At 42.7% G+C, this 25783-nt stretch overlaps 1 protein-coding gene across 3 annotated transcripts in view; it reads right to left on the bottom strand.

The window, feature by feature from the left end:
- The window catches only part of GRIA1 (glutamate ionotropic receptor AMPA type subunit 1), a 64657-nt gene extending 40065 nt beyond the window's left edge, over positions 1-24592 (bottom strand). Inside the window, exons 1-6 of one of the 3 annotated variants that reach the window (XM_010164509.1) lie at positions 24358-24592; positions 22738-22922; positions 17798-17851; positions 6282-6443; positions 4993-5160; positions 1341-1445 (exon numbers count right to left, since the gene is read on the bottom strand). In XM_010164509.1, the coding sequence (XP_010162811.1) occupies positions 1341-1445; positions 4993-5160; positions 6282-6443; positions 17798-17851; positions 22738-22922; positions 24358-24532 (849 nt within the window). In that variant the 5' untranslated portion in view covers positions 24533-24592. The remainder of the gene's footprint in view (positions 1-1340; positions 1446-4992; positions 5161-6281; positions 6444-17797; positions 17852-22737; positions 22923-24357) is intronic. The other 2 variants (XM_010164510.1, XM_029084156.1) reach the window with 2 other exon arrangements.
- Positions 24593-25783: the final 1191 nt, after the last annotated feature.

Here is a 25783-nt window from a genome sequence, read left to right as displayed (position 1 = left end):
ACAGGACATGACCAGGAGCCTCCTGATGGCAGATTAGAGATCATAACAGCTCGGAAGAAAAAAATCTACATAGACTTCTCACCTCTTCATTGCACAGACAAAAAGAAAGGTGCAAGGAAAGATCTTCCAAAGCTCTGCCCTAGGGCAACATAAATGAAGACAGGTGTGTTTGTTTTGCACCTCTAACCTGGCGGATCTAAGACACAATATGCATCGTGGCAGTAATGTACATGTCTTCCAAACAAGTATCATTTCTGTCAGTAAATACACAGCAAAATCAAGACTTCAACCATTCTGTTTCTTCTCCTCTAGACTCTCTCCAAATTGTCAATTTCTTGAAGTTCAGAGCCCCAAACTGGACTTAATACTGCATTTGTCCTCTTATGAATACCAGATAGAGAAGGAAGACCACTTTGTGCATCTTCAGCATGACACTTCTTTTATTTCTCAATGAGGAATTTACCTTTTTTCACTTGACTGTGGTGGGTTCTGATCTCACATTGGCTGCTCTCAGGTGTAAGTATGATTTGGGGTAGGGGCTGTAAATTTGGAATTTTCGCTATGTACAATTTTGGTTCCTTTTTTAACAAGTATTTTATTTTTTAGGGGACTGAGGGGATGCAGAGGAATTCCGGTGAATGCCCTATTCCTTGCTCTCTTTTATCAACAGAATAACTGAGTTAATCTTTGGTTTTTGAATAGGTAGTATCTAAAGCAGGACACAAGCACATGGAGTCAGATTTTCAAAAGGATTTGTGTTTCAAGGGCTCAGCACCCCTCAACAAGGCCAGATTTTTTCAGAGTGCCTGGGATATAGAAAGGGATCCAGACTCCAGAACAGCACAAATGTCTGTGTAGCTATCAGCACATGGTTATTCATAAAGCTCTTGTCACTTTAAGGAAAGCAGAATTAGGTCAACATAAAGGGTTCCCCTACACTGGTTAGGGCAGACAGCTTCTGCCTGGCTCTTCCTTGGCTCATCCTTGGAAAAGTGGGAGAGCAAAAAACAGACAGTCATGTAGCTGAGCCTGAGCCAATGTGCCCTGCCAATAACAAGGCTGAGTTGGCCAAGCTTTTACTATCCTGGAAATCTCTACCCCACAGTTGAGATGACCTTGTTGCTCTTGATAATTCCTTCAGTATGTTGTAGTTTTTTAGTAATACACCATGAGTTCACCCTGGTGCTTGGCTTTGCTCATGCAGAGAGCTGGGAATGCACTTGTGGTGACTCCACATGCAAGCTTTCATGAACAGAAATATCTGTTGAGACCTAATCACATCATAACTTGAACATCAGGCTGGTGCCTGACACAGGATCTCAGGTCACTCTCTACTTTACCTTTCTGATCCCATCATGTTTCATCTCAATCACATGGAGGGTGTAGTTGGTCCTCCGACCCTTCTCGTTAAACTGAACGTTTCCAGACAATCCTTCAAAACGAACCTTGAAGACATAAATATCAATGAGGAGAGCAAACTGGTCAGCACCTCATGCAATGCTGATTCGGTGGCAGTAAGAGGCAAGGGGAAGAAGGATGGAGAGTGCAGTCATGTTTCTCAAATCTGTGCAGGGGAGATAGGAAATCTATCTGACACCAGGCTTAGGTTCAATCTCTAGAGCGTGCTTGGCCAAGTACACAGCTATTCTCTTAAAATACCTTTTCTTTTAAAAACCCTTTCTCTTAAAACTTAGTGGTCTATTACTGAACTCAACGATGCATAAGAGCTAAATCACATGTGTGAGCCCATCACCTCTTGGGATGTGACAGTGAACTAAATCAGCTCTGAACTCCTTAGGCTTTGTGTTTTTTTTGTATTTTCTAAATCTGACCTGGAGTCAAGATTTGGTAAAAGATTTGTCAGTTCAAATCAGGAAATGTATTTGGAGAGACTATGAAACCGTGGCCACAGCTCCCAGCTGCCATCTTTTGATAGAGAGGAGTCTATCAGTTAATAAGCAAATTTAATTACCTCTGCACCAGCCTAATAAAACTTGACGATTTAGTATTGTAAATGAAATCTGCATAGGAAACTTTGAATCGTAAATCTCTGCTGATAACACTGCCGAGCTGAAGAATGTTGCTCCTATCATATCCCACTTCCTCAACTTCTCTCAGCATGATCATTTGACTTGCTGCAAAAGTGCCCAGCCTGGCATGGAGAAGGGTAGACCAGGAACATGGGAAAAAGAGCACAAATTTGGGTCTCTATAGAGACCACCTGCAGAAGTGCTCATGTGACCAGATTGGGAATTAGAGGTTTGTTCTCAGTCTTTCCACTTGCTTTGGACAAATCTGTTGTCCCTGCAAATGAAATCTTCCCACATGCAAAATGGGAACAGGTGCTTAGCAGCCTTTTTAAATACTCTGAGATCCAAAGAATAAAGCCCCACGGTGAAGAAATGAGGATCTATCATTAGAGAGGAAATCTGTTGCTAATCTGCCTAAACTGCGTTTGTTTTCCAGCTATTATTGCAAAGGTTTGTCATGAAAATGAACATCTGACAGTATTTTCTGACATTTGGAGAAATATGTTATTCCCTTCTCACAAGATACAAATGCCCGTAAAAGATAGATGTACTAGAAAAGCATCATTGTCTTAAGCACTCCCAAGCCTGCTTTTTCATAGTCCCTTTGGTTTTCTTTTCAGATCCTGACCAATTCTGAAGCTCAGGTCACAGGTGCTCATGTTTTGTAGCTTTATATGCACTAAAAGGCAGGTGTACAGCACCAATTTCTTCTATCTGAATGAATGAAATCTTAATCCTGTGATATCCATGTGGCACCGAATGGCAAAAGAGATCTCTCCCATCCATCCTGGAGGTTGCAGCACACCTTTTCCATCATTTACCACCATCTGAGACCCCCTGAATCACTACAGATTATATTGAGGACTGATTTCAACAGCACTAAGCACCAATAAACTCAACTGGAGACATGGAGCATTTAAGCACATTTGTGTAAGACACAGGCATGTAGTTCTTTGCTGGGAGAGCTGGAGAAGAACAATGCTGTTGTGGCCTTCTGCTTTAGAGGATTAGTCAGCAGTTAAGGACTAGCTAACTGCTTACTAGGAGTGGAAACCAAATAACTTTAACAAAAAATATCTATCAAAAATTATCATAATCTTTTCAAAGTACAACTGAAACCTCAGTGCAAGGGTTTTAGCAGTATTTTGTGAGCATTTTCCCGGGGAAAAAAAAATGTAATTCTCTTTAATAAAAACATACATTTTGCTGAAATGTGTTAGTTTTCTGGTTTTGAAAAATTGCAGAATTTTTCAAATTGCTTTTCATCTTTGTTCCTGCCATCCATGATTCCTTCCTACACTAAACAGAAATAAGGCAATTTGGGAGCTTATTTCAGACATTTGAGTAGAAATAAGTAGAGAAACTTTTTGCTTTTAAAGAGCTTATAAAATTTTAGGCATTAGCAAACGGGAGGTGAAGAAAAAGCACACTGTGAATAGCTGTGTGAGTTGGCCTAATTGTGAGTCTTTACAGAAAGGATAACTCAAACCTTCAATCTAATAATAAATTATTCTTCTTCCATCTACCTCTTTCTTGCTACAATCCTGAATGCTGGATGATTATTAAATTCACAGTTAAAATCTTTCCCTGCATGTTTCAGAGCCTTTTATTTTGACCATCACAAGTGAACTGGTCAAGGTTTTTGAAAATTATAATTTTTCAATGGTAAAGAAATAACTTTTGTAAATGACTCTTCATGTTCTTTGCCCAAAATCACTACAGTTGAAAAATTAAGACTCTTGAAATTGTTTTAATGAGATGAGGAACTTTAGAGGAGATTTCCCCCCCCTCCACACAAAAATGTATCTTCTAGCTGCCTAATTTTGATATCCTGTTCTCATAAATTCAATAAAGGAAAATGCTTGAGAATCCATTGCTCATCAGAACACTTCCAAGTATTTCATGTTTATTAGGTAACTGATCTCCCTAATGCATCAAGGAGGCTGATTTTATTATAAGGGTTTGGAGAAGCTATGACAGTGATTTGCCCAAGGTCATTCAGAAAGTCAATGACAGGCTTGGGAACAAATTTAATCCAAACAATAAAATCAAATCAGATGCAAGATTTGGTTTTAAAGTAGTTATTGTTTACCAGTAAGCAAAAACCAAATCAAAACAAAATACTTGGGGAAATTTACATATGATGAAAATTAACCAAATTAATGTTATTCTTCTTGCCTTCTTCACAGTTAAGGAAAGAAGATGAAATAAGCGATATTTGGATAACACCGAACTAGCAGTATTTGCAAGGAATCCATCTATTTTTGTCTGAAAAAAGAAAAATGCTAAAAATGAATGTCAGTCTTGAAATGTAAAGAAATTAAATTTTGATTTAGTCTTTGATAAGAGTATATTGTTTTTCTCTCTTGCTGTAAGTTTCCTGTAGTATTTTTGTTTATTCAAAAAATTTTAAATTTTTATGCAGGATGAAAAAGCAATATTATCAGATTTAAGGAATAAACTATCTAAATGGCTGTTATTAAGACTTTTACGAATCCTCACAGTATGAAACAAGCTATAATCTGGGCTTTGAGAATGTTTTGATGACAGCCACCACATAAGGCAAAATTCACATGGTTTCAAACTTCATTAGCAGTCTGGAAAAGAAGCTGAGTTTAGAGAGAGTCAAAGGATCTGCAAAAAAAAAATATGGTCTGAGCAGGCCCCTCTCTTGGGAAGGGGAAGATAAAAATAGGGACCGATGGTTTTATAGATTAATGTTTTGGCTTTTCCATCCCAAAACCTCAAGAGAAATTAGAGAAGGCAAGGACACATTACTAGGAAAAGCAGTTTGCTGGATGCACCCCTGAACTCTTAGGAGACCTGGCTCTAGTCTGGAAGGATCAGTTCCTCATCCCAAGTGTTTTGTTTGAGTATTTCTGCTGCTAATTGCCTCTGATTCCCCACCCACAGGCTGTGTTCAGCCATCCTTGCAGTGCACAGGTTTTTTTGGGTTTCAAACCTGCTGCAGTGCTCTCTGGATGTCGATGCCTTGTCCCCAGGGCACAGCTGGGTTGGCAAGGCAGTCCCCGGCGTTGCCACGACGGGAGATGTCAATCCGCTGCCTCCGCAGGTTCTGAAATGCCTCAGCCATCACCCGGACCCCATCGTATGTTAGGGCCGATGTGTACTAGAAAGAGAAGAGGAGTTGTACATTGACTGTTAGGGTGAGCTGACCTCAGGCATACTATGTTGGTTTGCCTCACGATAACTTTTCAGATGATGTGCTCTGTTTTCAACCTTCCATCTATGAAGGTCAACAGCCTCTTGCCCCCTGTAATCATTACTGTCCTGTTGACTCGTGAAAATTGGTGCCTTCTCTCCCAGAGGGTGGGAGAGTGAAGGAGAAGCTCCTGATGTGGATTCATATTCTACTCCCTGAAGAGGACTCAGCCTTAAAAGCCATTCAGCTGTTACCCAAGTCTTTGTGCTTAAATAGAATCACTGACCTGAACTTTTAAGGAATACGTTATACAGTTTAAATATGAGATACACAAAATCAAGCAACAAGTGACTTTTCTTATCACAGATTTAGACCAGAAAACTCTACTTCACTGTGCAAAAATTCTGCAAAAGACGAGTTTATTCAAACAGAAACTTGTACAGAAACCAGTGTAAAAGTCTTGGCATGAAGAGTAATAATTAGAGTTAATTCTTTTTCCTATGATGGCCTGCTGATTTATTTGTTTGCAACTTAAACTAATAGTTCCTAAGTTGACATTTCTATTGCTGAGTGTTTGTCACAAGTGTATTTGTTTTCAAATGTCAGATAGATAAAAAACAACTTCCCACCTCCAACCATCCCTCAACAGCTTCAGGGTCTTCTGTGTTAGGAATTAAAATATATTTCCCCTCTGTTGTACACACTGATTTGAAATTCTCAGAAATAACATCTGGAAAGACTTTATTATCACCATATATCTAGTAAACAAGTCAAAGGTTAAGGAGTTAGTAAGGCTTATTCTTTTTTATATACTGAATATTGTGAGACGTTTAATCTTGAGCTTTGAGGTGAGTAAAAACCGGGAGACTGAGTGAATACACCAACTTGTGCCTTTCTTAGCAGGTGGCAACTACTGCCTAGTAAAATTTAGACAATGTTGAGGCACCTGGAACAGATAACGTTCATAATAATATTGTCAGGTTTTCAGAGCAAGATTAAAGAGCTCTGTGTGATCGCGAAGAGGTGAACAGAACTTGAACTGAGCCAGGTGGACCCCAAATTAAATGTTTTTTTTAAATACCACTTGCCTTTGGCCTCTTCCAGTCCACACGAGGATGCTCCCTGGCATCATTATTCCTCCACTGCTGCATGATCCTGGCAGGAACAGCATCTGTGTAATTCACCAACTGGAAGCCAGTTACATTGGCTCCACTTTCCTTGAATTTGGTCAGGTCAATATCCATGAATCCCTAGGACAGGAGAGAAACAGGAGAAGTTCATCAGAGGAACACATCTCTGGGTGGATAAGAGGAATCCCGCCTATTTATGAATATGGCAGTCAGCTTAGGAAAAATCTCTTCCTTCTGCAAGGGAAGGTGCAACTCAAGAGACACCACTTCCCCAGCCATGGGCTGAACTTGCCTTTCTCACAGGCTCTGAGCTGGACATATCCTGCAGTTTCCACCCAAGGAGACAAATAGTTGTATTAATAACAGCTCATTTGCAAGAAAAATAGCAGAATGACAGAAAAACATATCCTGAATAATGATTGGATTAAACTAATAAAATTCTCAAAATATATTAGAAAGAATAATCCACCCAGCTCTAACCTTTAAGCAGAATTATTCACCCAGCTCTGACTTTTATGCACTCAGTCACCAATGGATACACCACTTTTCAAATCAGAATTTGTAGGCAAAAATGAATCCTGAACAAGGAACTTTCAGAAGATCAAGAAGTGGTTGGTCAGCTTGTCAAAGGAGTCTGTCTACTAGAAAAGCCCGGTTATAGGATTTGCTAATCTGGGAAAAAAAAGGGCACTTTTTTGGACTTCAGATCACTAATGAAATAAATTTCTTTCATTTCATTATTCTTTTCCTCTATTTCTTGCCCACTGCATGAGATGAACACAAGTAAGCACATACACATGTGTATCAGGGTGGCATCGTAGAATTAGTCTCTCCCGAGTCAGAGGCAAAAAAAAACCCAAAACAAATTAGAGATACACTGCAAGCAATATGGAGAAGAGGTGATTTTTTTGGTCTCCCAGCTTTGCTCCTATCTCTTCAGCACTACTGCTACGCAAAACTCTTTGCTGTGCCTCCTTGCACAAAGCAGGTGCTTGAACAGAGACTCTGCCCTCCTGCTTGGGCTGCTGCGTGTAGAACAGGCTGAAGCCTGGTGTTTTTTCTTTTGGAATACAAGCACAAGAGATCTAGTCCATTATTTTCACTAGTACCATCAGCAACCATAATGCATGAGGGAAAATGAATGAGAAGACTGTTCACAGTGCAATCACTTGAGCAACAGAAGAGCTTGTTTGAGCTCTGCCTTCCCTCTGCCTTGCTGGTGCATGTTCTCCTCAAGAACCTTCTCAAGCTGCCACCAGGTTTCTCTCCCTTGCTTGCTCTCAAACTTATGATAATAGTGTGAGTTAAAAAAGCCAAGTCACACTATTCCCAGGAGACATGGGTCAGGTTCCCAAAATGGTGCTCTCTGTACATAGGCTGAGGGACCTAATTAGCTTATTAACTTCCAAGGCCAGGATCAAGCTGTTAGATGGGAACATGTTTTGGGAACAGACAGCTTGCAAGAAGACTAAATTGCCTTCTCACATCAGCATTCATAAGTGACTAAAAATGTCTCTAAACACTTTCACACTTTTTCTTCCAGCTTTTTGTAAGCAATTTGGCATCCACTTACAACACTCAGGATTGGTTATAGGTGTACAGATGCTCTAAATAGATGATTTGTTTTGCTTCAAAGTGCAGTGATTTAAGTAAAAAAAAATAACAACTGATATTTTGTGTGTACGTATTTCTCAGAATGCTGGTTAAACCCACATCAATCTTGTTTGTAATTGCTAGCGTAGGGGTTTCAGAAAGCCAGAGCTGTGATTAATGAATAAGAAATGCAGCAGGATAATTGTCCCTGACATCTAAATGCATTTCGGGCCGAGTGTTTTTTGATGTACAGAGCTCCTAAGGTTCAGTAAGAGGGACCTCACAGGTTGCCAACTGGTTATTCATGGCTAGGACCAAATTACAGTGACATTTTGCTCCTGGGAGGTACTCAGGGGAAAAAAGATCTGTCAAAAGAAACTACCAGACAGCAACTTGAAGTTAGTGCCACCAGCTCCTTCTTGGATGGCCTACAAAGGCATAAAGAAAAGTCCAAGTTCATGATAGAGCAGGATTAAGATGTCTGGTGTATTTAGCCCCCTCAACAAGCAGATTAGAATAAGTAAAAAAAAAAAAAGAAAAAAAAATTATTACATCAGTGATGGGAGAGTAGCAGTTGAAAACACTGTTTTTCACTGTTATCCCCAAACCAAATCATTCTGAAACTGAAGCAAGTATTCAACAATATTCAATAGGATTCATCTTACATAAAATTTTGAAATAATCTGAATAGACAAAGGAATTATTTCTTCCCCAAGACTGTACTCATTTCCCCCCCACTGATTTTTGACACAATTCAGGTTCTTTAAAAAATGTGAAGACTTCTGAAGATTTTCCAGTTGTTTAAGGCAATCAGGATCATAGATGACATCATTAATCTTGAATACGTCTTTGCATTTTTGGCTGTTATCAACTGCTAAAATAACTGTTTTCACCTGTTATCCTTTCTCCACATGCCCCAGCACATGCCAGTACAGGAACTGTCCTAATTACAAAGGAATTTTAATCACTACATCACTAAAATCTGTTCAGAGCAGGTCTGGGTGACATGAAAGTCAATGACCTGAGAATACTAGAGGTCAGATATTTTAGAAAATAATTATCAGAGGAGGTGGATTCTTGCTGGCTAACACATGATCAAGAAAATATTAAATGTTATGCAAACCGTCTCTTGAAAATGCTTCTATTGACAAAGTAGAATGAGGAATTAAATGTGCTTATCTGTCTTTCTGAAATATCAATCAGTGCTTGTAGGAAATGGGAGAACAGGAGAATTACAATATTTGCAAGTAAAGAAATCATCAATCATCTATCACCTTGTACTAACTATAGCCACATGTTGCAAAAAAAAAAAAGGGGGGGGATTTTTAGTTTAGTTTTCAAGTGGCCGTATTTGGAAACCAGAAAACAAATTCTTAAAAATTGACTAAGGAAAAACTGCAACCCACTACAGCAGATGTGCTTTTGCAGAAATATGTTTAGTATCAACCAGTTTGGGAAAGAACCAGCACAGAAATTCTTCCCTTTGCTATCCAATCAAGTACAGTAAGAAATGAACAGTGCTGGAACAATGTACTCCGTGGGACCACAGAGGTGCCATGGAGCAATCAAATGGTTTTCAAACTGTTGCAAAAATTTGCCTATGAATACTGGAAAAAACCCACTTTTGTAGCCACATGTGGAGCACAGTGGGCTGTTCAGAGAAATGAGATGAGCCCCTGGAATGTGGTGGTTTGTGACTTTTTTCAGACTCTTTAGACCTGAAGCATTTGGGTTGTATCTATTGGACATGGAGGTATCTGGCTTCACCCCCTGATGCAGCATGGCCGGTCCCCGGGGGGGGAAGAAGAGGAGCACAGGAGCTCTGGCTCCAGCCCAAACACTGTGCCAGCATCCCCGGCAAAACAAGCAAGCAGGACCCAGAGGCAACACGGAGGTCCCCAGGGCCCCAGAGAGGATCACTGCCCAGGAAATAGGTACTCCAGGAGAGACAACACTTCTGCAGGCGCAGTTGTCTCTGGGAACCATCAAAACCAAGCTGGAAGGGACAGAGCATCCGCCAGCACACCCCCCTGCCCTACAGCAGGGTTAGCTGTCCCTTCGATTTAAACTCACTTGCAAAATCATCTCCGCAAAGCAGAGAATATGGCCTCCTGCCTTGCGTATGCCTGGCTTTCTCTGAATGCCATCGAATCAGCAGGCTGACAACAAACCACAAAAATCTGGACCCATCCACACTGATGGGCTGAGACAGCCTCCCTCCTCCACGCCGGCTCTGACTCACAGCATCTGCAACACACAGCTCAAGCATCAGCCAGGTTTGGTTCTACAGAGGAAACTTGCTCTTTAGCCCCTTCTGTGGACTTCTTTTTCTGCCTTAATGAACTCGCAAAGTGATTACATGTTGAAGTCCTGCTGCTAGAAAATAATATGGGCAGCTGTTACAGACCTTAATGCCTTCGAATAGAAAACAGAACAGTACTGGGAAAGGGTTTTTCCTCATTGTGTTTTCCTTGCTGCATCTGTTCTTTATGATGTTCTTAACCTGAAAACAGTTTTCAGCCAAAGGTTGTCTTACTGTCCCATTCGCTACCTTGGTTGCTGGGAGAGGTGTCAGCAAGTCACACATTTATATTCCTCTCTACTGCTTGTGGGCTCAATCATCAAAGGAAATGCATAATGCAGGAAGACTGATGACTTGAAATGGGCCTCATGAATCCATCTTGATTAACTGGTCCACAAAGGATCTGCCTTGAAAAGAAAGTCCCCCAGAAATGAGCCAGCTCCTTATTTATGCCCTGAGCACCATGAGGAGTCAAGACACTGAGTGGGCAGCGCAGACAGCTGTCAGACGGTGTAGCAAACGCCTCATTTCTTCGTGCATGACCCTCCTCAAATCTGCCAGAACCACTTCCCTGAATCTCTCCTTTCACACTTGTATTTCACTGCCTTGCTATCCTAAACGTCTACCTCTTCTCCACATGCTGATGACACCGGGTGACATTGCTCCTTCTCTGGGACGTAATCCCAGCCCATGGGAATGCCAGAGACAGCAGTGGCCTCACCTCCATACCAGACATGGACAGGTACTGCCCCACACCTTCAAATTCTTTCTGCATTTCACTAAGTTGATATTAATTGTTGGCACTTTCCCTGCAGAATGCCTCCTGCAGTATAACTCGGCCTTTGAAGCTGCTGTAACAGTCAGTAAGGTCTGAGCTCTGGGCTGCAGCTCATCTTCTCTTAAACCTCCCTGCAGCCCAGCCGCAGCACAGCTTAAAATCTCCGTGCCTTTGCTCCAAGTCTCAGCTTTTCCTGAGAGAAAGGACATTAGAGACCCTCCTTGAAGACTGACACATTTCTCAGAAACACTGTTGTTTTCTCTCCTCCCTCTGCATCTTCTGAGCCCTCTAGATCTCCTCCTGAGACCAGCAAAGCTCATCTCTGAATGAGGAGATGAAAAATGCCCCTTTCTCTTGGATTGCCTGGAGAAGGCTTGTTGGCTGATCCCATCACAGGACCCTCACCCTAGGAATGAGTGTTAGGTCTTTTTTTAGTCTCTTTCTGTCTGGGATGAGGAAACTGGAATATATTTTTTTCTTTCTTTCTTTTTTATTTTTTTTTAAATGTCACACACTAAAATATTCCTTTTTAAGCAAAAAGCATTTAAGCAATTCAGTATGAGCTTGGGTGGGTGCCACAGAAACCTGTGGCAGCATTGGGAATCTGTCCCAGCTCTCTTTAGATGCTATGCATGTATGGCTTGCAATGGCAGACTGCTTCCTCCTAAGACTTCATGATTATAAGAAACTTTGCAAAGCAAAACAATTGCTCCTGAATGGCTGTAGATCAGCTGAGTGAATGTAAAGTGGCTCCTGTCATTCCAAGGTACACCGGTGTCTTTCTGCAGGGAACAAGAAGTTGAGTTTCTTGTTTCTAGACAGAGCACCCCTAATATAACAAATTATCTTCAAGCTTGACTTCTCCAGTGAAGCATCATTCTTCACTCCCATCGCTTTGTATTAATAAGGAGGGTACATCAAAAAAGAGCCCATCTGCTCAAGTCTTGTTCCAGCATGCCTTCCAACAGGACAGGCCTTCTTCCCTTCTGCAGAATTATTAATGTGTCAAATGTCATTGTGGCAGCAAAATGTGAGAGTCCTCAATGTAACATACAAGTAAGTGAAGAAGAAAGAGAAAAGAAAGATGGGAAGAGTGGGAACTAACAGACAGGGTCCCAATCCTGCAGTTTGGTGACCCTATTTTGTCCTGGTCTATTGATGCAAAGCAAACCAAGTCAGGAGAGAATCCAGACTTCAAGACCATGAGGCTGAGATGACCAGGTACTATTTTTTTTTTTGGTACAGCTCTGCGAATATTCTTTGTGATACTATTTGCATCAGACCTATCCTACTGTTGCAGCACATTCTGGTTATAAATGACTGTACAGATCTTGTTGGAAAGCTCTGTCCAGGTGGCGGACAGATGCTCCGAGTGGATGTTTGCGCTTTAGAGAACTTTCAGTGCAGAAATTGATTTAAAGGTTTGGGAGATGTGTTGTGTAGTGACAAATGCCAGGATTTCAAATCAAAGACATGATTAAGGGATGACCTGATCACAGTTTACAGGGACCAAAACATCAGTAATGGAATATTTGGTCAAGCAAACAGAAGCATAAATCTGATGGAGGAAGCTGAAGCTAGGCAAGTTTGGACCAGAAAAAAAGCACTGATGAAGTCACCATGAGGAAGATACTATGGATTTACACGTCACCCCTTGCCAGTTGAGCCGGGGTAATGGATTAGGAGACTGCAAATGGCTGAGGAAACCTGTTAGTTTAACACCCTTCTGCTAAGATTTAAGCAAACACATTTTTCCTTCCAAGGGCTGTAATATAATCTGTCAGTTATGCACCTGATGCTCAGTGATTTTTTTTAAGCCACAGTAAGTCACTCATGCTTTTGAGCCCTCATTACTACTGCAAAAAATCCTTCTAAGGTTGCAGTTCATATTCTCCCATGTGGGCAATTTTCATATCAAAACCAGATGATTTTCTTTTACATGAGACACTCTAATTCGAGCAAAAATTAATTCAGGGCACTGCTGTGTCTTTTGCCATCAGTAATTTAGATGAGATAATGTTATAAGGGGGTCTTCTGCTTGATAATCTTTGAATCAAGACAGAAGAGCTGTTTCAAAGTGAAATGCAGACCTCAGAAATTTCACTGATATATTGTCCTCCTCTGCCTGGAAAACCAAGCCTTCTCATGGGCCTACTTGCACCAGACTCTCAGAAAGAGGAAAGGTCTAACTGGCATAATTTTAGAAACCTAAAAATAATGTAGTACATCTCTTTCCAACAGAAGAATATAATTTTTGCAAGACCAGGCCTCTTGAGATCTTACCAGGACAAGAAGGGGGAATCAGAGAGGCTCATTTAAACCACAGGTGAACTGAATCAAACCAGCACATTTTACCTGACTCCTGCACAAGCCACTCTACTTGTAACCTCCAATTGCTTGCAAAGTGAAACTCTGTCCATGGCCTAACTCAGCACTGACACATGCTGATGTAAAATGACACAGAAAAAAAATGCTTACCTCTGCTAATCAACTCTTTTTTTATCTTTATTTTTCCCTGCTATCCCTAGCATCAGCAATCTCATACACTTACCTATTCAACTTCAAATGAGAGCATTTGCTAAAAGAACAACCTAGACTAATGCCCCAGTAAAGAAAAAAAGGCTAAAACACTATATGTGGCAGCTGTCTTTCACACTTTTCTTTTAAAGACAGGTCACATGAATGTCACACATTTTAAGACAAAGATTTTCCTCTGCCCGAGAGAGCTGATGTTTTCCCACTACAGACAGTAGTCAGCCTATGTCCCTGGCATAGGACAAACAGATACATGAAGCCAAGGTTACAGGGAAAAAGCCTGTAACATCAAAAGAAAGGAATCCCAGAAGTTTCTAAGCTTGCTCCTCTGATAGTATTGACTGTATTTTTTTCCTTTGTGGTTGCTAGACTGATGCTCTCAAAGGCTGAGAACAAAGCTCAGAAAAATAAGACTCACAAAAACAAACACTTCTTAGGTTGCCAAACCTCTTTGAGTTCCAAGAAGAAAAATAGAGACACAGAGAGAGAGGGACAGACATGATTGCAACCCCCCAGTTCCAGTACACCTGCTAAACATCCAGGTTGGAAGCTGGTAAAAGCTAATTGGGGTAACTCTAATGAGTACCGGTTGAGGATCATGTTTTCATGAGTTTGCAAAAGCAATAGACAGTGCCCAATTTGCCTCAAGGAGAGAAAGGGATGCTCACAGGAACCCTTCCCCTGGCAGTGATGTTGCAGACAGACCTTCGTGGAATGGGCAGGGCCAAGCAGACATGACAGGTTGAGTCTTTAACAGGCATAGTAGATTTGGTGAAGGATGTTTGCCCATGGCCTAAGGTGCAGAATGGTTTCATTTTGTTTGTGAACACAGGAATATTATTGTCTCACCTTGGCAACAGCAATTTCACTGAAAAAAGAAAGCTGTTCCAGCTAGGAAGTACTAGCTTTCATTTGCTGCTGCTTGTCAAATTCTGCTTGGTGCTTTACTACAGCTCTCCCGACAGCAACCGCTGGGCAAACAAGCAATGATTAACGCAAGGCGGTTCCTCTTTGTTCATGAATTGTCTGTGACCACCCAGGGAATTCCTCCATGTTCAAAATGCACCCATGGATGATTTTTTTGTGGACCTTATTCAGCCTGTGCATTGCCTTGCAAACTCACTTGCTTTTCATTCCTGATGTAACACCAGTTTGGAGCTGCTGTAATTGGGCAGTAGTGTGCTGCTGCTTGTTTTTTGGCTGAGTATAACTCTGAACAAGCATATAGCCAAAAATAAGAATTTCAGTAGGGTTATTAATAAATATTTCCCAACATTTGCTTCCCATGTGTCATTTCTATAATTGTTTCCCCATGGAAAAGGGCCAAAGAACATTAGGCAGTGTTGCAAAAGGCAGGTATTGAAAATTCATCCCCTTGCTCCAGCTAGTGCAGGTAACTTGGTGGCTATGAACCAGCTGAGGACTCACTTGACTCGTGCAAGACAAAACCTGTCCCAGCCAGGACTGGGAGACTTAATTTCATATAGGATGAGAGTCCTAAAATCAGGACTCCATCAGTCAGTACAAGGGACAAAAATTAGCTCATTTGGAACTCTTCAGGCACTTGCAGTTCTTGTTTCTTAATTTATTCTCTTATGACCCAGTGCTCCAGAATGAGCCACTTCCACAAAATGGGGCTGTTCTCTAGGCGTGCACATGAGTGTACGTGAGTGTGTGGGCAGTGCACACCCTGTCATCTTAGGACTTGTCTACAGGGTGTTTAAGGTCTATCCACTATGTGTATGAGTCAGTGGGAATAAATTATAGCATGTTACACCCTCTGAAGGCTCTTTTCTAGCACTGAGATGTCCTTAGAAAAGGATAAAACCTACTGCAATCTCTTGGATAAGAGCATCCACACTATGGTTTAACCCTGTCAGACACCAACTTCCCACGTTCTGCCTTTATAATATCCCCAGCCCTCCCCGCATAGGGAGGCTTGCCGTCCTTCCTCACTGCCATATGGTCTCAGGAAGATGGGATCTTAACAGCCTTTTTGCCTTTCTCCTTGCTGAACTGATCAGTGAGTAGCTCTCGTGTGAGTGCAGCACATCAAAGAGACTGATTTGACTTCTGGTGCCTTAACCTGTCTGTGCACAAGGCAGATTCATAAAGCTTGTCCTGCCCTGGAAAGGGCTGCCTTAACATTGAGGAATACTAGTAATTTTATTTTATTTTGTTTTGTTTTGTTTTGTTTTGTTTTTTATCAGTTTTCCCATGATGCCTGATTATCCTCTACAATGGTTTTTTTTTTTTGTTTTGTTTTGTTTTTTATTAGTTTTCCCATGTTGCCTGATTATCCTCTACAATTTTTGGTTTGTTTGTTTGTTTGGGTTTTTTGTTTGTTTGTTTTTGTTTTTGTATTATTTTTTTTTTATATACTTTCCTCTCTCCAGAGTTTGGCTCTTGTGCAATGATAGGTTTTAAGGAGCAAGAAAGACCAAAAGAGCGAGCTTGAATTCCTTCCACTCTTTTTCTTCTCCCCACAAATCTGAGCTGCTTGAAAAGCACAGCAAGTAATAGTAATCTCTGGTGGTCCTGTCAGACCCCATGGGTCCCAGGGACCCAAAGCACCCTCCACGGAGCTAGGAGGCAGAATCTCCCTGCAGAGGGGCTGGGGAAATGAAAAGACTTTTGCTCTGAGTTAATTATTTATAACACACGTTGACTGAGTATGCAGCCTCTTCCAACCAGCTCTGTCCTCTCAGCATTTGTGCAAAGGCTAAGAAAACAATTAAAGATGGGAAAAGTGTGCTTTCTCAGGCTGAAAGAGCATCGTAAGACAGAGGGAAATGTCCTTCTAAACTCCAACACCTGAGTAGCAGACCACCTCATGCCTTCAATGTATTTATCCTCATTAATCTGTGCAGAAAGGAGGCAATACCGTTCTCGTTTAGCATTCTGCATAGGTATACATAAAAGTGCACAGGCACACACATTCCAGCAACTCCAGATAGTTTCTCTCCTTGCATGGAGGGACTTTCATAAACATCTGAGGACTGGGGTTACAGCAAATAATAGTTTTTTAAAAAAATTAGCAACTGAAGTTATTGGCTGCTCTACAGTTTGCATGTCTCCCTCTGCACAACCCAACATTTTTAACTTCGTAATTACATGGTAGGCACCCAGGCACCCAGGCAGAAGTGCAAGGTCAGTCTCAGGGTAATTACATGGCCATTTTTGTCTTGTAAATTACAGAGTTATCTTGGGACTGACAGAAAGAGAATGGCAGCAACTGCTTGACTAATTGGTAGTTTAAAGTTTAATTACCCCAGGCCTGAGTGCTGCCTCACAAAAGCAGCTGTGGGAGGGAACAGCTCCAGATCCCACACACAGCTCATCCCACACGGACACAGCGAGTCCTAGGCCCCAGACTGATTACCCCAACCCATCCTCTCCTGTGCATCCCCCCAGATGGACGTCTAGGGAGGAGAGGGTAGGAGCTCTGCTGTGGAAAACCTCCATCTGCCCTACGGATTGAGGCTGTTCCTCTCCCTCTTATCTCTTTCCCACACCTCTTTAGGCAGAGAAATTTGAAATTCTCCAGTCTCCCAGAAAAGGACAGCATATTGCTCCAGAAAGACAGCCCTGCTGCTGCCCAGCACAGCTCTGTCCTCAGGCAGTGCCGCCCTGCATTAAAGGGAGAATCCTTTCCTTTAAGAAATCTTTACATCCAATTCATTCCTTAGAGCCATGACAGTCAGATTTGATTTAGCACCAAGTTGCAGAATAGGTACATATTTTATTTTTACTGGGAGGTCAGAGGGATGTTGGTGCACCATCATTAACAAGTCTGCCCTTAGTGGGGCTCTCAGGATCGATGTCCAACATTTCACCATGAGGGACACATACTGAAATGGGGTTAAAACTAGTTAGAAAATGCAAGTTATTACCAATAGTCAAAGGCTTCTTGTTGGTCTGACTGAAACAAAGTAGGAGAGCAATGCCAAGACACCAGGTGCCCATGACAAGCAAAAAAATCATTACAGCAACAAACATTAGTTGACAGTTGGTTTAATTGGCTTTGAAAAGATGCAGATTGAAGCTGGAGGCAAAAAACCCCAACTACCTTGGAGGTACCCTGCAGATAATCTTGCTGACTCAAGAGAGAAAACACCACAAGGAGAACACTGCAAAGGACTTTGGTATTTTTTTAAATGCAAAAGCTGGATGAGAAAATAAGATGTCCAGCTCAGTAACTATAAATATAGTTCTTTACGAAATACAAGACAGAAAAAAACTCCCAAAACAACGAGGGCAACTCACCAAATTTGCCAGAATGTAGTGGTATCCATTCCCGTTTTTTTCGAGCTTGATAATCTGCAAGATGAAAACCAAGGATATTTAGCAGAGACCAACTAAGGAAAAAGAGCTTCATTTATCTGCCCTTCCTGTCCCTCATTTTTCCCCAAGGAGACTGTTCAGTTGTGGACAGAAAGACATAGCAAAAGAGAAGTTCACAATCTTGTTAGAGGAAGGACAGAGCTTTCACACATGATATTTGAACAGCAACCCTGAAATTAGACAGGACAAGATTCCCAAGCAGATTCCACAGGCAGACACAGTAAATTACCTAAACCAACCTGTCTCCTATGGGCTCAGAGGAAAAAACATCAGTGTTTTTTTTTAAGAAAAGGCTAAAGAAGATTTACATTTCAGACACTAAACAAACTAAATGGGGAGCTGGGGTCCATTAGTCCTGTGAGTGTAGCTGAAACATCAAGCAAGACTAGAGAGCTATTTTGCACGTCCTCTGAGCTAGAGTCCCTGTCACAGACATCTACCTGGCTGAGACGTCAGGAGATTTAGGGTATAGGGCAATTTTTCTCCTTGAGCACATTGGGGTAGCTTCAAACCACATCTCCAGAACAAAGCTGTCTGGGCAAGTCAACAGAGGATTCCCCTTGCATGTTCGTTGTGGTTATTTATATCTTCATATGCTGTGTGTCCCATTATATTCTCTTTGCCACTTACTCCTTTCTCCCTGATGCCTGCAGAGTTAGGTTTTTATTCTCTTTTATCAACACTATTGCTTATGGATCTGTAACACTGGAAAGTTTCTATATCAGCTGGAAAACTTTCCCTTGTCTAGGTAGAAAGACACCAACTGTTGCAGGCACGCCTGTGGCTATAGGGGACAGTCATTGATCATATGGTCCCCAACTGTCTTTTTCTCCCTTGATTTTAAAAAAATACAGAAAGAATACAGCTAAAAATGACATTATTCTTGTTGATTCCATGTTTACACTGAAATTCCTCTCCACTTATTTCCGGCAACACTGTGAAGTTCTTACCAGGTTACTAGAGCTAGATACCATCTGCATTTGAGCTACGTAAAGAAAGAAGACAATGAAAAAAAAAAAGCCTATACCAATATGCCCTCAGAACCTGTAAAAACATAAGAATTGTCAGTTTTTGAGAGAACTGAGCTGTTTCCATAAAGTTTCTTTGCTGGCAACAGTACCTTTTGTTTCCATTGTTGTATGAATTGATTCTGAATTACTGCCTGCATTGCCAACGCTCAGGCAAAATCTGCACAAATATCAGCAAGGCCAGAAAGATCCTCACAGCCAGAACGACAATGAAATGACTGCTGTGTTGGATTCGATCAGAGATCGGTCTACCCAGGACTCCTCTCTGATACCAGGCTGGTAGCAGGTGTTTGAGAAGCATCAGACGAAGGCACAGACAGACTGATGCTCCTCATGGGACAGCACTCACAGCTTATCGTGAGCAGCCATTTAGGGATTTCCAAATGGATTATAAATGAGCTGACACTTGCTCTGTGCAACTGGTTCATCTGCCTTAGCCGTTTTCTGATGAAGTGTTCTTGTATGCGCATTAAAACTCATTTGGTTCCCAGCATTAACGTGGGGGAAGCAGTTAGCTCCAATGAAGGCTTCATTTAATAGCAGTTTCTTACACAACTAATGTCATCTCCATCAGCTTCACTGCCCTGTGGTTCTCCCCACAGGATCTCTCAGTATGGCTTCTCCTGAGCGGACTGGAGCCCTCAGAATAGAACTCTGTATACCTAGGACTATAAAGATATGTACTCCTATTAGGGGTAGTTTTCTGAGTATCTTCCATTGCCAGATCAAAGAAGCAAAACCAGACCCAACTTGTCCCCTTCCATTCATTGACTGAGATTGACCTTTGCAGTAAGTCCCAGACCTCGTGGGAAGAAGGAGCATCTCCAGGGTGCTGGGATTATGATCTAAGAATTATGATCCAATTCCCCATTTCTCCAGTGTCAACAATATCTGGCATTGGCTCCTTCTGCCCAAACTCTCCCTTTGTTATTTTATTAGGTGTCAGAGCCGACGAACCGGAGAGAGCTGCCATCCAGCTTCCCCTGAGCTGTTAATCTTGCAGCCCATCCACCTGAATTATGAGGCTTGCTTCCTGTGTTTTACACAGTTATTTGTGATCTTAATTTATTTTAAAGTGCTTGCTCAGTCCTAATGTGTCCAGACGGCGGTAGCAAGCTGAGGTTATAATAACATTTATCACTTAGCTTGAACGTGGTGAGAGGCTGTGCTGGGCTGCATGCTGATAGCTCACTTGGGCCACCTAGGTTTCATTACCCACTTCTTAATGGGCCAGTTTGACATCTATTAGAGAGAAATCCTCTCAGAGAGAAACAGTGGCAAAGGAGAAATTCCAGTTATTCATTTTAATGAGAGACAAGGAAGAAACAATACAGGGCTTTGATGGAATACAACCCACCACTTACTTATCCCATTAAGGCTACACAGCACGGCCCCGTGGATATCCTGACCTGAACCAAGGCCCTGCTCATAAACGACAGTTACCTCAGCAAAGATGACTCATGCCCTTGAGACACGACACAGAGAAATCTCCAAGAAAGAAATCAGGTCATTTTCCCATGTCTCATTAACAAATTGAACACTGGCTCCTCTACAGCTAGTCTCCAAAACGCAAGGATCACCTTGCTGGAATCAGTGGTGGTTATTTGTGTTATGTGTATGGGGTAGGAAGAAGATATTAAAAGTGTGTGCAAGTGCCAGTGTGTACGTGTGAGGGACTGATGCTAAACAGACAACCCCACCTCTCCTGTTCACCGTGCAGCCCAAATCTACAGCTGCAGAAAGACAGAGACAGATTTGTCAGGAAAGAAAACAAATGCACTGAAATGTCCCTGAGAAGCTGAGCAGCTCTTTGAACACCTCAGACACTCAAAGAGACAAGGCAAGGAGAGCAGTGACATCCACACACAGGCTGCTGGTGAAAGACCAGATGCCAGCCTGAGTTTAAATCCCAGATGAATTTCACATTATAATGAGCTAAACACAATCTTTGAGCCCGTCTGGTCACCTGCATGTTGTGAAAGACTTGGGATCCCCTGACTACACTGGAATAACTACATCTGCTCTCTGAAATCCCTGTGGACACAACAAGAAGGTAAATGAGGATGAAAATGGACTACACAGGTCTGAAAAAGTTATTCACAGTCCTGTTCCTAACAGGGCTGTTACCTCCTAGACACAGACATCTGTTGGAATTGCTCCATCTTTGACATAAGAAAACACATCATCCCTCTGCCATGGGAATAGGTGGTTTTTACAGCGTTGTAAAACAATCACAAGATCTGGATTTTTAGTGTTCTTGCAAATAGCTTTACTTATATCTAAATTTAACTTTTGCTCCAGTTATGTGAAGAAGTTCAAAAGCAAAACTTATTTTCCTGTTCATATTAGGAAAACCAGGTAATATTTGACTATAGAACTTAGCTTTCTGTTAGACAAACCAGGCTTAAAAAAACAATATTAATCCTAGAAATCTGATATGCTCTATGGGAAAGCCTGCAGAAAAGGCAAATTCACTGCCTAGGTCCTGTCAAAAATGATCCGAGCTACTTCATGATCAGAGAGAAGACTTTACCCTCCAGAATAATCTGGTCTCTCCTTCATGAGTGTGACCTTTACTTTAGCAGGTTAAACCCTGCCACCTGCTTCATTATTATATGTAATAGAGTAGCACCCAGAGACATCCAACAAGAATGCATTGTGCTCGTGGCTGAGCCGTGCAGATGATGAAATGGCAGTTCTTGCCCCAGACAGTGAGCAGCTGAAGTGTGAGACGGGAGATGACAGGTAGCTTAGACAAGGCGATATGTGAAGCACGAGGTAGGAGTGAGCTGGTTATGAGAAGTATGGTAGTGGGAGTCAGCACACTGGCTGCGTGGCACTGCAGGGCCCTTTCTAAGCCATGTGGGACAGGAGTCCCGGTGGTGGGAAAGTCTCGACTGTAGGTGAAAGAGATTAAGGCTGGAGTTGAAGAGGGGACATGAGTGTTGTCTGAGACTTGTCCCTGGGCTTGCATTTGTCTCCTGTCCACAGAAGTCCATATTCAGGACTTAGGGGAAGCATTAAGGGAGGTATGGAAGAAAGAGGATGGGAAAAATTTGGGTCTGCACTACTGAGTGACTTATCTAGATTGAGGATGAGTAAGGCAGGGCACACTGAGTCCTCTGTTGCATATCCCATCTGCCTTGTGGCCATGATCTGACAAAACAGTCAGGAGATGGCTGGGAATGAACCAATCTCTCCCTGCAAGGCACGAGAGTAGCTGGAAACATCTGATCCTGCCACAGCCTGGATGCCCTGGCAGGATGCTGAGCTCCAGTCTGATCTGGAGGCAATGCTCCTGAGGACACTACAGATGTACCATAAAGCTTCTCCATCTCTGTCCTGCTGGAGTGGTTGTGAGAATTTGGTGAAGCACATGGAGGCTGAAGGACCAGGAGTCTGGTAGTGCCAATTCACACCTCCACCCTAACTCACAGGAGGTGGGAAAACCAGAGAAAAACTCAGCAGAATAAGGAAGTGTCAGGTTTTGTGCCTGCTGCTTGGAAGAATTAGCAAAAAGCAAACTTTTTGGGGAGTAAGGGGGTGTAAAGGGCTCAGCAGAGGAATCAAACAAGTAGGGAACATGGAGCAGCAGTGCTCACTCAGCATGAATACATGGGAGCTCCTAGTATTTATACAGCTTTACAGTTTCCACAATCACACAACAGAGAAACATCTGCAAGCTCGGCAGCCTGCTGCAATACTCACACCCCACATCCAATGAGAGCTGCAATGAGACATGGATCAGACAAAAATGGGGAGAACTCCAGGAGAAACAACCCTTCCCATTCTGTATGCAACAACCACCCCCTAGAAGACCCGCACCAACACAACCTTGCTAAGGATAATGTTCAGCCGCTCAGTTTCACAGTCCACCACCACCAGCCTTTCCTTCTTCTTCTCCAGCTCCTGGTAGAGCATGCGGTAGCCCTCTTCTGTTGTTGTCAGGATGTTGACAGCTGTCACCTGCCAGTTCTTCTCGGCTGCGGTGTCCAGCACTTTCTGTAGGACTGACAACCCTGCAGTGGGAAGAGAGGGGCAAGAGGACAGGAGGTAGAGAATTAGGTTTTAGTTGTGCAATGACGTCTTTCCATCCTTCAGACAGCCTGCATAGCTGCCTCAAGCTGAGCTGGATACAGCATCGCAAGAGCGCAGCAGAACTATGGAGAGCAGCTAATAGTCTAGCATCTTACCCAAACACAGCTGGGCTAGAATTAATGACTCCTGCTTTTTCTGTCCTAGCAAAGGAAAATAGGATAATTCCAGGCCTAGTTTTCTTTTGTAATTGACAGATCAGTCTCGTTGATCAGACCCTGCTGTGGGATTCAGATAAAAGCTCTAATCCCCATCTCTTTGTCTGTCACTACCCAAATCACTTGATTTCTCTGGACCACAGTTCCCTTCTCATCTTTGATCTGTTTAGGCTCTACGCTCTGAGGGCTAGGGACACCCTCAACAATCACAATACATGATCATATTCAGAGTCCCTCTATCTCTTGGCAGTATCTCATCAGAAAATCTCATTATTTTTAAAAGGATCTTGCCTAAATTACATGCACAGCCTTCCAGAGGAGATACACATGGTCAGCATGGCTCTGGAGTCCTGCTAGATAACCCTGTCTTCTTCAGTCCTTTTGGGATATTCAGCATGCCTGTGCCTCGTAACAACAGAAAGCAGGGTGGGATGCTTTTGCACTTTCTCCTTGTCTCTTAAGGTCATCCTGTCCCTGCAAGGGCTAATGATAACTTCCAGGACAGAGCTGTGAATCACTCTTACCTCTGTGCTGCCCTTCATAAGTCCATTTTGCTCTCAGCCTCAAAGCCTAGAGCTTTAAAGACATCTGAGAGCTGAGGAAACTGAATCACAGAGCTATGAGCTCACTAGCCCTGTTCATGCTTTAGAAAGTTAGATAATATCTTCCAACAAGCCAAGAAAGGCTTTTATTATTTTATGTAGACAACTAACAGTGACACATGGACCTTGGAGTTTTCCAAGCTACCTGCCAGAAACACACACATGTATCACAACTGGATGTGGGCCCATGTGAGAACTGAGCAGCTGTCGGTTCACATTTATAAACCTGTGACTTGGTGGCCTTGAGTTGGACAGACCTATTCAATATGGGACCTATTCAATATAAACAATTTCCCCATTTGAAACTCAAACTGCTTACACATTAAATATTTCCTTTGTGTTGATGAGGTTCAGACCTGACCCTATGAACACCCACATATTGTGTCAGGCTAATGCTTCTTCTAGATCAATGCCCACCTTCAACAATAATGCATATTTAGAAAAGGAAAAGAGAACTGGGGAGGCATAGGTTGGTCCTTCCTTTAGCCACCCTCTCAGCCTCCAGCAACCCAGAGTAAGAAAACTTCTTGAGGCAAAGACTCCATCTAGACCACTACGTTTTGTTGCTTGGTAACTCTTCCCATGTACTTGTGACTTACCCCGGTCAGCATCATAAATGTACACAAACTTCTGCCAGCTGTAGTGCTCGATGACACTGATGAGGGCATCCTGGAGCTCTGGGCGAAGCTGTAGAACAAACTGGTTGGATGTTTCAACAGGGAAGCTTGGCGTTATGAAGCAGACATGGAGAGCCCCGCAGAAAGACGTGAGCATGTTGACGGTCCTCCTCTCATAAAATCCAAAGATGGCATAGACGCCCTTGGAGAACTGCGAGCAGACTGGAGGAGCAGAAAGGTCATGAGGGCAGAAGGATAAGGAGGTTTTTCAGAGAAGTCACCAAAATAAACCTTTTACCTGACAGATCACTTTCCTCAAGGCCTGTGGGTTGGTGAACACAACCCGTGAAGAACAGGGCTTGTGGCCATGAAATGCTCTGCCCTCGATCTCCATAGACCTGATTTACCTTTTATAGGGAGAAGGGACACAGGAGAGTGAATTTGGCTCTGCTGAAAATTTTGCTGCTTCTCGGATAAAATGTGTTATCTGAACAAGGGAAGCCTTGAGCAGGAAACACAGTGGCTCACCAAGCCCCACCTCCATGGGATGGCAGCTTTCTGGTCCCTGGAGCTGCTTCATTATGGAGAAGAAAGGCTGCAGCTAGAGCTTGCTATTACAGCCCCAGGTGCACTCAAGGAGCAGAAGGAAAATATTTGCATGACAGCACAGTCCTTTGTGGCCAATGTCTCCAGGAGGAAACCATGGGTTTGACTTCAGAAGCTGAGACCATGCCGAGAGGGCATCTCAACACAGGTTCACTTAGGTTCAACACACTCATAGCATGGCTACAGGGAGATGTGTCCCCGGGCCTGGTGTTGAGGTCAGAGTCTCTGATACCAGAGGTGCCTTGGTACTTCAGGACATCTGTGTGGTAATTGCTGGTTTCCTCACAAAGCCATGGTGGGGAAGGCTGTGGGCCCAGTGAGGCAGAGGTGGTGGCCTGGGAGGTCTCCATGACTAAGCTCTGAGGGTGCATGCTGGGTTCTCCGGTGGATATTTGTGTCTGATGTCAGCAGCTGGCTGTGTGCTGTGCAGGGAGGGCTCTCTTGGGTTGAAGCCTTTCTCAGGAGAGCACATAATGAGATTGTGGGAGTTGCAGGAAAAATGCCTCAGGATCTCAGTGAGGCAGAGAGAGTTCACACTTTGGGTTGTAAAACTTTGCCCCTGAGACAGTCAGACTCGTTTAATATCACCCCTGTTTATGGCATATCCCAAGTTACCATCAATAAATCTCTGAGCCGGAGGTGGTGGCAGTGACAGTGTTTTCCCTGTGTCAGAACTCCTGGCACTAGTGTCACCTCCTGTTGTCACTCCGACTCTGAAGACCTTTGCCTGTGACATTTATACTGACTCAACACTTCACACATCACTCGCCAGCCCCCCCTAACAGAGTGCAGGGTGAGAAGT

This window comes from Antrostomus carolinensis, unplaced genomic scaffold (assembly GCF_000700745.2).
Source record: "Antrostomus carolinensis isolate BGI_N321 unplaced genomic scaffold, ASM70074v2 scaffold9153, whole genome shotgun sequence".
NCBI lineage: Eukaryota > Metazoa > Chordata > Aves > Caprimulgiformes > Caprimulgidae > Antrostomus > Antrostomus carolinensis.
This window is presented reverse-complemented; position numbering and strand designations above follow the sequence as displayed.